Below are 12,672 nucleotides of genomic sequence, written 5' to 3' on the forward strand. Positions count from 1 at the left end.
TTGTTCTGGTATGTATTAGGGATTAGAGAGCACTAATGAAATCTGCTAAACCCAAAAAAAAAAAAAAAATCCATTCTCTAAGGAAATCAAGGTCAAGTAATTAATTATGAGACCCTTGAACTTCCTTTCCACTCCCAATTCCCTCTTACGAACTAATTAGATATATGCATCTTCATTAATTAATGAAGCCAATTAATTAGTTTTGTAAATCTGAGATGCATGTAGATATGTAATAAAAGCAATTAAGCAGCAGCATATGGAAAAAAGGAAAATGAACCCATATATAATCTTCCTGCTCATAAGCAAATAAAGGTTAGAAAATAGAAATCTAAAGAAATTAAGCTGCTTACAAAAGAAAAAAAGAAAAAAGGCTTTGGCTGCAGGAGCTACATGATGATCATGGCTACTCCTTAATTTCAAACACATGAAAATAAAAAGGTAATATTATTCAATTCATGCTTCTCTTTGATCATCATCAACAATGTTCCTAACCCTGTCTTGATTAGCTCTATCTACTTCTATCTCCCTATATCTATGCAAATACCTTCTTATTGGCCCCGCAAAGTCATCAAAACCAAGCGTCTCCAGCGCCCAGCAAACATCATCGCCATTCACTGTCTTTCTCCTTTCCTTCCTGCACTTGTCGGATGCCTCGCTGGTCACAAAGCTGATGAACTCCGACACACATTCCTGCATCGTCTCCTTGGAATCCTTTGAGATTTTTGCGTTTGATGGCAGAATTCCCTTCATTATCCTCCCAACGTTGGCTATCGGCAACAGCCGCTCTTGCTCCTTGATGAAATTTTCATCGTTAATGGAACTTGCTGCACGCCCAATAACATTGTCGTCCATGTTTTTTTCCACCTAAAACATAGACTCTTGGTCGTTTTAGATTAAAAGCCCATCACTTTATACCTATATATACACACAGAGAGAGAGAGAGAGAGAGAGAGGTGGATACAAAAACACATACATGCATACATAGTGTATTTTCTTTTCTAATTAAAAAGAACAAAATTGAAAGATCAATTATGTCTATTCTACTTAGATGTGACTATAATAACATATATTCACTGTTTTTTTTTTTTTTTTAATTAAAGAACATAGGCAAATAGGAGCCACACAAAAGGAGCCTAGACGGTGAGAACCGCATGCAAGCGTTTACCATCATAGTTTAATTCAACTCCACCAGGACATCAATGAAAACTAAGGTAATTAATTTATACATTAATCAAACATAAAAATTTCTACTGCAAGATTCAAACCCACATCCTACCCTACCACTTTAAAAATTTTCTTGTGCCACATGTAAACAGCGACTAATCATGCACATGAAAAGATGTCTTCTTGTTGAGAAACAAAATATAATATGAAAAGATGTCTTCTATGCCGACCAGGTCAGCATCTATGTATCTAATATTGGAGAAACAAAATATATATACCACGAAGAAATTAATGTATCGACAACCACAGACATGCATGAATATACATATATATACACCTAGCTTCCCGGATATATATATATATATATATACACATCTGCATGCAAACTAAGCTAAGCTTATAAATGGATGCTGATGGGGTTTGCAAAAACTTTGATGAATCCCAAAAAGCTCATGGAAATGTGTCACAAAATGGACGAGTTATTGGTAAAGCATGTGCTAATGAGCTCCGGGTAAGCATGCCTAGAATTTAGAATAATCATAAAATCTTTAACTTTATGTGACTTTTGCAAATACATCGTGTCTTGGCATAATTGATCAACCCACCTAGGCTTTAAAAAAACAATTAAAGAAAGATAAATGGGTAATTCATTATTAATCACGTACATTTCACTTTAAGATTGCGTCACTCTGTGCGTCAGCATTGTATTTCTTTCTTTTTAATTATTCCTTAATTTTTTTTAAGAAATATATGTCTGTACAGGTCGTGCTATACAAATTAAAGCCATGGCTAAACTACTGTCAATGAGCTCAAATTAAGATTGCTGGCACTTTCCACTTCAGTCACATATTATTCACAAGAGTCAGAGTCGCATTTCCGGCCACTTTATGAGTTGGTTTCATAAATATATTAATAATTAATTATATTTATTTATCAAATAACGTTGTACACAGAGTAGGCCATGGCTTCCTCTGGTTTGAAAGATTATAGTAAACATCCCCAAGTGTTGGTGTTGTTGCTATTAATTAGGTGGACTGCTTGCTGCCAGATATGATGTACGGACGATTGTGATGATCAGCTTGTTTGGGGGAGTATCTGATATTCCAACGCATATATATATTGTGAAAAATATTTCAAAATATTATTGGGAGGATCGATCATGAGTGAAGGTGATTAAGCATGTTCACTGTCTAGTTATTATTATTATTATTATTATTATTTTTCATGTTATTATATATATATATATATATGTGTGTGTGTGTGTGTGTGTGTGTGATGATGATGAACTTTTATCATATATATATATATATATATATGGTAATTAAGCTAATTTGTTTGAATTAGATATATATTGTATTAGGCCAAAATATTAAGTTTGGCCTCTATTGGTTTGCCTTTTGGCCTATTATATATAACAATTCATGAAAAAAAAAAAAAAAAAAAAACAATCTTGACCTCTTTACACAATTACACCCAAAGATTTTACTAATTTAATTAAATAAGTTTTTCCTTGGAAATCAAACAGGTCTTAAAGTCAATTGTTGATTCCACAATGTACGTGAAATACATTATCATATGCGTGTCAAAGTATCTTGGGAGATAATCTACAAAATTGGCTTACAAGTTTATTTTCTCCTCTTGAATAATCATTTTCTGAGCAAATATCATGGCAAAAAAGACTATATGTGATGCTATCCTTGAAATAAGTTTGCTTAATTGCCAGAATTTTATTTCTCGTCATAAAAATAAAAAATCAAATAAAATAAAAGTGATAGCTAGTCTATAAATTTCACGACGATCATGGCAAAATAACACCAAAATTGTAAAGTTTCATAATCTAAAAATAGTTGAGAGAAAGAAAGATATACAAAATTAGGGTGGTTCAGCCTATGATCTAGGTCCACATAGCAAAGTTGTAAACGGTTATGGAGTTTTTACCAAGAGTACCCCAAAAGCCTAAGCTAATGGGCCAAGGTTCACTTAGGTATATTAATCACTATTTTCTTTTATATTTTCTCAATGTGGGACACAACACTCACAAGTGCACTCACAACAATCTCCCTCTCACTCGTGAGTCTCCTCACATTGACTAAACTCCCCTTCGCTTGTGAGTCTTTTTACATTTTCAAGAGTGTACGTCTTACATGCTTGTGAGTCTTTTTTACATTTTCAAGAGTGTGTTACGTGTTTGTGAGTCTTTTTATATTTTCAATAGTGTATTACGTCAAGAATTGCGAATGGAAACACAACTCTAAACCTGACGCGTCTAGACACCAGTCTCATGAAAGTAACCATGACTCTGATACCATTTGTTAGGAGATAAAGCGGTTACAGAGTTTTTACTCATAGTACATTAATATACATAATTGAACACAACTCTTGCCCAAAAGCCTAAGCCAATAGGTTAAGGTCCACTTAGGTATATTAATCACTTTTTTCTTTTATATTTTCTCAATGTGGGACACAACACTCACGAGTGCACTCACAATAATCTCCCTCTCACTCGTGAGTCTCTTCACATTTCCAAGAGTATCTCGCATCAAGAGTTACGGATGCAGGCACAACTCTAAACACGAGTTGTGGGTGAAGACACTCTAAACCCAACGCATCCAGACACTGGTAACCATGGCTCTAATACCATTTGGTGGGAGATAAAGCAGTTATGGAGTTTTTACTCAGAGTATATTAATATACATAATTGAACACAACTCTAACCCAAAAGCCTAAGCTAATGTCCACTTAGGTATATTAAGCACTATTTTCTTTTATATTTTCTCAATGTGTGACACAATACTCACAAGTGCACTTACAACAATCAGTGTTGGTGGTCTTGGGCCTCTCTCAACCCCAAAGCTAGTTCAAGAGGTGATGTTTTCCCTCACACTTATAAATCGACCATCAACTCCTTCTACAACGGATGTGGAATAACCCCAATAATCTCCCCCTCACACATCGGGCCCTAGGTCTGAGCAGCGGTAACCCATTTCTTTCGTGGACTGTTGGGCCGAGACTTGTTAATAAACCTGGACTCTGATACCAGTGTTAGGTGATCTTGGGCCTTTCTCAACCCTAAAAGCTAGCTCAAGAGGTGAAGCTTTCCCTCACACTTATAAACCGACCACCAGCTCATTCCACAACCGATGTGGGATAACCCCAACATCTTGTAACTATTGTCTCTTTTTGTTCTTATAAATCTTGTCTTAATAAATATATCTGCCTTTTGATTTACCGATAGATCATGTCCACCAGAAAGTTTGCGATTGTTGAACGTTATGGTAATTTGGTCTATACGCAAACCAGCTTTAGAGTCTAATTGGGTTCGCGATTTTAAAATATGCAATTTAAAAATAGTGTTGTTAAAATGTAGATAAGCACTTTGTAAAATTGCAGTTAAGCCTTTAAAGTCATGTTTTTAAAAAACACTCTTAACCAACTATTTGAAAAAAATAAATTTTTTAAATCGCAATTTTTTATGCTATTTTTTTATTTTTTATTTTTTTACTAAATCATGCATGCCTACTTTCACATGGATTCAAGTGCTTAAACCATGCTGCGTGGATTAATTGCTAGCAATTAATAAGCCTGGAAGTAAACTGTTAATTATAAAATAAACATAGAATTACTTTAAAAAAAAAAAAAACAAAAAACCTAGAATTGTGTGCGAATCTTGTGAGAATCTATACCCATATAAAAATAGGAACTACTTAGGGTATATTCAAGAATATCCTCTTGTCCCTTTCCTTAACAGTATAGATTTCTCCTCTTCCGATTTTCTTCTTCTAAACTAATCTTATATTGTTATTTGAAATTGCACATGGTGTTGCGTCATTTCTAATCCTATTGGGAAATGTTCCAAAATTAATCAATTAAATTATAATTGAAATTTTTTATAAAACACAATTCCACTAAGTATAAAGAATGATTGTGGGACTTAGTATTTATAAATTCTTTTATAATTCGTTCATTTTATATAAATAAATTATTTTTTCGATGTGAGATTGGAGTCTTACATTTACCTTACGGATTCGACTTGGTCCGTTGGAAATAAAAGCTTCAAAACATTTTTACAACAAAAACCTATATATATATATATATATATATATATACACTTAAGTTTGCACATTTTTATTTTTTTTACCGGAGGTTTAAATCCTTGACTTATGGAAAAAGACCAACGTAATACCTCCGTTAAGTTCCGTTAAACTCCTTCACACGTGTCATCACATAGAAATGCCATGTTTCCTAAAAAATAATTAAAAATAAGAAAAAATAATAAATAGTTAAAAAACTAAAACTTAAAAAGAAAACGAAAATTTATAATAGGATTTGAACCCCAAATGAAAAAAAAAAAAAAAAAAAAAAAATGCAAACCCACGTAATAATAAAGTATTTAACCCAAAATTATATGAGAAAACTTTTTATCAGGACCATCCCAAAATTATATGAGAAAACTTTTTATCATGACCATCCTGATAACACCTTTTTTACAGTCTCCAATCAATAACCGACACATAAGCAAAAACATAAAAAAAAGTACACAAAAATAAGTTAGACCAAAATACACTAGATTTTAGGGTGATAAAATCTTTAAAGGGTTAATCTTCTACCTTTAGATTTTAGTTTTGAATCCAAAAACGAGTTTTAAGTCATTAGAAACATGTTTTGAAGCATTAGAAACGAGTTTTGGAGCATTAGAAACGGATTTTGAGGCAGATCACGGCCGGCGGGGTTTGAGGCGTCACCGCTGGCCAGACCTGTGGGTCCAACCTATGGGGTTTTTTTTTTTCTTTCTAATTTGGTATGATTGTTCTCACTTTTAGTTTTTGCATTTTTTTTAAAAAAAAATTGATGATGTGTCACATAGTAATTAGAGGCTACAAAATGAGTGCTATCAGGATAGACCTGATAGTAAGGGCTCTCAAATTATACATATATAAACTCAATTCTCAACTGTAACATGTCACCTTAAAGGGATCCTCCTTATCCTTGTTATTACCTTCCTTAATTGTAACCTTAGCGGATCTTGCGGACTTCTAGACCTTTTGTGGAGACCAAGAGCATCTTGAAGAAGATGATAACAAAATATAAAATTGTTATAAAATACACTAAATTTTAGGGTGATAAAATTCCTAAAAGGTTAACCTTTTACCTTTAGATTTTAGTTTTGAATTCAAAAACAAGTTTTGAGTCATTAGAAATAGGTTTTGAAGCATTGAAAACGAGTTTTGGAACATTATAAACGGATTTTGAGGCTAGTCACGGCCAGCGGGGTTTGAGGCGTTCACCGTTGGCCAAAACTGTGGGTCCAGCCTACGGGTTTTTTTTTCTTTCTGATTTGGTATGATTGTTCTCACTTTTAGTTTTTGCATTTTTTTTTTTTTTAAATTGATGATGTATCACATAGTAATTGGAGGCTGCAAAATGAGTGTTATCAGGATAGGCCTGATAGTAAGGGCTCTCAAATTATATATATATAAAATCAATTCTCAACTGTGACATGTCACCTTAAAGGGATCGATCTTCCTTATCCTTGCTATTACCTTCCTTAATTGTAACCTTAGCAGATCTTGTGGACTTCTAGACCTTTTGTGGAGACCAAGAGCATCTTGAAGAAGCTGATAACAAAATATAAAATTGTTATAAAATACACTTATTTGAATCAAAAAACGAGTTTTGAGTCATTAGAAACAGGTTTTTAAGCATTAGAAATGGATTTTGAGGCGGGTCACGGCCAGTGGGGTTTGAGGCGTTCACCGCTGCTAGACCTGTGGGTCCGGCCTACGGATTTTTTTTCTTTCTGATTTGATATGATTATTCTCACTTATAGTTTTTGCATTTTTTTTTTTTAAAATTGATGTGTCACATAGTAATTAAAGGCTGCAAAATTGGTGTTATCAGTATAGACCTGATAGTAAAAGCTCTCAAATTATATATATATAAACTCAATTCTCAACTGGAATATGTCACCTTAAAGTGATCTTCCTTATCCTTGCTATTACCTTCCTTAATTGTAACCTTAGCGGGTCTTGCGGACTTCTAGACCTTTTGTGGAGACCAAGAGCATCTTGAAGAAGCTGAAAACAAAATATAAAATTGTTAATTTTTGTTTTGATCTTGTTAGAAGTGGGTTAATTTAAAAATATTAATTTAAACAAAAATTAAAAAAAGAAAGAAAAGAAAGTTCGTGAATCTTTCGGGAGCGGAATACTTTAGGTTGAGCGTGCGTTTGCATTGTATATATAAATAAATAAATAAATAAATTTATTTATTTATTTAAATATATTGAGCGAATTAATAGTCAAATTAATTAATCATAGCCGCCTTGGCCCAATAAGACCTTGTTGAAATGCAGCTAGACACGATTAGGGGACAGTAGCTACATTCGAGCTGATGTAATAATAATAACTATTGGGTCATTTAAATATTTTTTTTCATGAATAAAAATTAAATAATTAAACAAAACTTAAATACAAAGAGGGCAGCCACGTAGATGATCATTTGCGGCAGATCTAGATATGCTTTACTCCTACTTTATGCAATAATTGATGAACTCACCAATAATTATAATTTATAGTGATGGGTGTTGATTGATCTTTGATTTATTTATTTTAAATTAAATTTGTATCCGGATTTGGTGTAAAAGTAGAAATGTCAAATCCATATCCAAAGAAATGTTGGTGATGAAAGATATTTTTAAAAGAGAAATGCTAAAACGATTACTCGCGTTTTTTTTCGTCTTTTTCCGTCTTTCTTTTATCTTGTCTCATACAAGAGTCAATATCGGAGTAATCCTATAACTCCATCATGTGTTACTTTTGTATCGTTATAAGAATGATATTTTTAAAAGATATTTCAATCAGTTAGGACCATGCTTAATAAAACGGAGGTCACTAATTCGAATCCGTCTTCCTCCTCTTGTGCGAACATGTCAAAAAAAAAAAGAATAATATGACTCTTAAAATTATCATTAGGCTTGTGATTGATCATTATTAGATTTTAATCAAAGGAAAATGCTAGGTTTTTTTTTAGTGTTCTCCTAGTATCCTCTAAACGGTGACGTGACTTTTAAAATCACTAATAGATTAAAAGTCAATAATGATAATCTCAAATTCAACAATAATTTTAAAAGTCACATCACAGTTAAAAGGATACAGGAAAACAATAGAAGAACACCTACCATATCAAATGGTAATTTTAAAAGCCACAGCATTCTTGGTGGGACACAAGAAAGACGTTTAAAATTACTCGTCAATACCCCTCCGTGCGTTACTCTAATTAAATTAATTACATGGTTCGGTGTAAGACTTACATTTAGAAGATAAAGTTTAAGATTACATTTTACTTTTATTCCCATGATAATATGATTGTGTATAAAATGATTTATTTATTTAAATCTAATCAAATCTCTTTATTTAGTGTAATATAATCTAATCAAATCTTCGTTGAATCCCTAAATATAGAGTAATCAAATATATTCTTATTGGCTTTACTGCTTAAGCATCACTTCATGGCTTTTTTTCTTACAGAATGGTGATCATTTAGGAGTAAATAAGGAGAGTTTATGAATGTATCTTTTGAAAACAAAAATAAAATTAAAAAACAAAATAAACAAAATAAAAATCATAAAGATGGCAATAAGGCGACAACTGGTTTAATTAGTGCAGTTGTAAAATGAACAGTGAACATTTGAAACTAAAAACGATAAAATGAAGGGTTAAATACCTAATACCCCTTTAGGGTTTAAAGTTTTTATTTTTTTCTCCGGAGATACCTGTGGCTTTCATAAATACCAAAATAGTACCTTCATTTGGTTTAATTAGGTGGCAGGTGCATAACTAATGACTTGGCACTTATGCCATGCCATGTGTCAAAATTTCAGTGGTCCACGTGTCAGTGACATGGAATTTCGTTAAGTCATCTACGGCAAGTGGATGGAAGTACCATTTTGGTTTTTATGAAAACTACAGGTACCTCCTGTGATAAAAATCAAACCCAATAGAAGAAAAAATAAAAACTTAAAACCCTAAGGAGATATTAGGTATTTAACCCTAAAATGAATGAATTGACGTGAAATGAGGTAAAAAGTGTTTTGAATTTTTTGTGAGTGAAAAGTGAAAAAAATTCTTTATTAATGTAAAAAAATGTGTTATACTTTTATAAATAGAAAAAAGAAAAGAAAAATAAGAGGGTTACCGAATAGACACAAAATTTTCTCTTTTTTTTTTTTTTTTTTTTGACATGTCCGCACAAGAAGGGAGAGGGGGATTCGAACTAGTAGCCTCCATTTTATTAGGCATGGTTCCAGCTGATTGAACTACCTCTTGAGGACACAAAATTTTCTCTTGGTTTACTTATTTCGTACGTGAGTTTTTGAAGTTTAGCCGTCTTCAATCATTGAAAGATATCATATATGGAGGATGTTGCATAACAAATAAATTAAGGTTGTTTGAACTTCGAATAACCCTAAACCTTTCAAAATAATTACTAGAATGATTCTTTCATTCACTTGCTTGTGTCTTTAAATAAACAGCGTAAAAATAAAACACTTACCAAGAATAAAGCACTTATACTGTGTTCATGTTTTCTCATTTTAAAGGAAAATTACTTAACTATATTCCTCTAAACTTGGAGGTTTGTTTAACTTTTTGAAAAATACAAAAATCCGGGCATGAGACAATACAACATATGTGCATAGACATAAGTGTCATCTGCAGTGATTTTTTTTTTTTTTTTTCATGTCCGCACAAGAGAAAGGAGGAGGATTCGAATTAATGACATTTGCTTCATTAGTCGTGATCTCATTCAATTAAGCTACCTAGCATATTCAGTAGCATTAGGTATTTTACTTAGTAAAAAAGTATAATTCTTTACTTTAACTATTGTTTTTTCACTACACACTCCAACAGATTCTCTATTTCATTCTTTACTTGCTTTAAAATATTATTTCTCATTCTTTTTTTATTATATTATTACCAACATTTAATTAAAGGGAAAACCAAACATATATATAGAAATCATTCATAAAAATAAAAATAAACACATATGCTGAACATTCATTTCACATGCAGCTACTAATTCTTAAAATTAATAACATAAATAATTTTTTCCATCCAACTGCAATTAATTTGTTTCCATCCATGTGTTTCTATGCAATAAATTTTTTTTGCATTAAATTTTTTCATCCAACTGTGTAAAGAAATTTTGTGAGCGAGAAAGATAAATTTTGTGTTTGAGAGAGAGACGTAGCAGATGTAAAGAGGTGTTCAAAAGAAATAAAAGATGTTGAGTGAAAAGAGGTGAAATAAAGAAACAAAAAACAAAAAAATAATAATAATAAACAATATTTTATTCATCTAGTGTGCTACAGTGAATAGCTTCAAATTGCTATTCACTGTAACAATGTATCTATTCTAACTAATGACAAGCTATTCTGTTGGAACTAAAAAATAACAATAATAACTAAATATAATTAATATTAATCTTTTAACTAAACTGCAGAAGATGCTCCTATCAATGTTATCTGCTGTGTTGTGGAGACAAAGGCATCATTAGATGTTTTTTTAGCACTTATCACCATAAGTCTCCAAATTAGCTGAGGTGTCCTTTTATCTGGTTTACAGAAAAGAGAACAGGTTTTGGAAGTGATGTTCATCGGCTTTTCAGGTCTACATGACGATTGGCTGTGATATATATATATATATATATATATATATATATATAAACATAGTGGTTTGCATTAAACAAATATTCATAAGATATGGATAAAAAGTAGGAATACAATAATATTTTTTTATTTTATTTTTTATAAAAAATAAACAATACTTTATAATTATCTTTGGAAGCCTGATAGAGTGATGTTGTAAAGTTAATTCAACATATAATATTTTTATTATCTAGTGCATATTTTTTGTAATTAGTGGGCTTGTTTGGGCCACATACCAAAAAGCCCCTTTCTTCTTGTCGTTTAGTTTGTGGTCTTTCTAGGGGGCCCTATGCTATCGTTAACCGGTTTGTCTAAAAGCCCAAGGTAGGCAGATCTTCCTCAACTCAGCCCCTTGCGCGTTTTACAATTACTGGCCCAACAAAGCCTGGCTGTGCTGATACCATAGGCAGCTCACTTTGTATAGTTAGGGTAAATTTCGCACCCATGCAAAGCGTCCTCTCCACACGGATCGAATAAGACTTTGACTTTATTGTCAAGTGTGGCTCCGAAAAATGATTTGCACTCAAAGGATTCAACCCTTAGATTGATGGAAATGCAACCAAGATTAAGACCGTTATCACACTATCTTTTCTATACTCTTTCCAAATCCAGTTTCACCACACTTACCTTATTAACAAAACTCCTATCATAAACAAGCAAATTCAGGCTTCAAGATTTTCTCAGAGAACCTTTGGTGTATGTAGGGGATATATATATATTATTTTCTACACCATAAATTTGGGTCTCCTGACTCTCCTATGAGAAATAACCTTATTGTTGTGAGTGTATTTGTGAGTATTGTGTCCTACATTGAGAAAATATAAAAGAAAAGAGTGCTTAATATACCTAAGTGGACCTTTGCCCATTAGCTTAGTCTTTTGGACTACAATTGTGTTCAATTATGTATATTAATGTACTCTTGGTAAAAACTCCGGCTCCATTTGATTTGCGAAATAGACCCTTAGAATAGACTAACTAATCATAGGTATAACTATTCATTTGATTGGAAACATACTATTTCTGAGAATAGTTTGTTCCAATGAGACTACTAATTTCATACACACAAGATTTAGCTAAGCTACTCATTTTTCAAAAATACTCATATAATTTTTTTAAAAAAAATTTAAAACTTAAAATAAAAATAAAAATAAAAAATATGAAAAATAAAGTGAGTGGCTTGACGACCTATTGGGGTGGTTGCCCACCCACAGAAGAGGTTGGGGTGGTCACACCACCCCCAAACGCCTTGGGGGACTACCCTCAAGCCGTCTGGGGGTGGTGCGACCGCCCCCGTCGCATAGCCACCCCATATTTGCTTTAGGGGTGGCTGCAGCCGGGCCGCTTTTATGGGTGGCTGACCATTTTATTTTAGGTTTTTTTTTTTTTTTTAATACGAGTTTGAAAATATATATATATATATATATATTTCGTAATTTTGAATCAATTCAAATTTTCGCATGTGTGTTGTTACCAAACTAAGGAATAAGAATAGCTATTATATTCCACTCTTCTATTCCTAATAATATCAATTCGTCTTCCAATGAACTTGACATTCCACAAACCAAACAATGCCTAAGAAATCAAATGTTAGCATATATATATATATATATAGAATAATAGAAGGCAGACAAGGTCAAAAGGAATTCCAGGCTTCCAATCTGTGCAATGGGTCAACGACCGGAATTGAATAAGGGGACGAGTGGACGAGTCTGTTGAAGTTTCTGGAACGTCAAAGGGAAGTTCCACGAAAGAGTAATGTGTGGACTACTTCCAAAAGCTCTTTTATGGATGGCTTGGTCTCTAAA

At 32.5% G+C, this 12,672-nt stretch overlaps 1 protein-coding gene across 1 annotated transcript; it reads right to left on the reverse strand.

Moving 5' to 3' along the window:
• Positions 1–453: 453 nt before the first annotated feature.
• LOC132187473 (nuclear transcription factor Y subunit B-5-like) lies at positions 454–852 on the reverse strand. Its single transcript, XM_059601832.2, has one exon. The coding sequence runs from the start codon at positions 850–852 to the stop codon at positions 454–456; it is 399 nt and encodes a 132-aa protein (XP_059457815.2).
• Between the last annotated feature and the right edge of the window lie 11,820 nt (positions 853–12,672).

The sequence above is a fragment of the Corylus avellana genome, chromosome 2 (assembly GCF_965113065.1).
Source record: "Corylus avellana chromosome 2, dhCorAvel1.hap1.2, whole genome shotgun sequence".
Lineage (NCBI taxonomy): Eukaryota > Viridiplantae > Streptophyta > Magnoliopsida > Fagales > Betulaceae > Corylus > Corylus avellana.

Coding starts and splice junctions, on each gene's coding strand:
- LOC132187473 (XM_059601832.2), bottom strand. CDS start 852: ATGGACGACAATGTTATTGGGCGTGCAGCAAGTTCCATTAACGATGAA.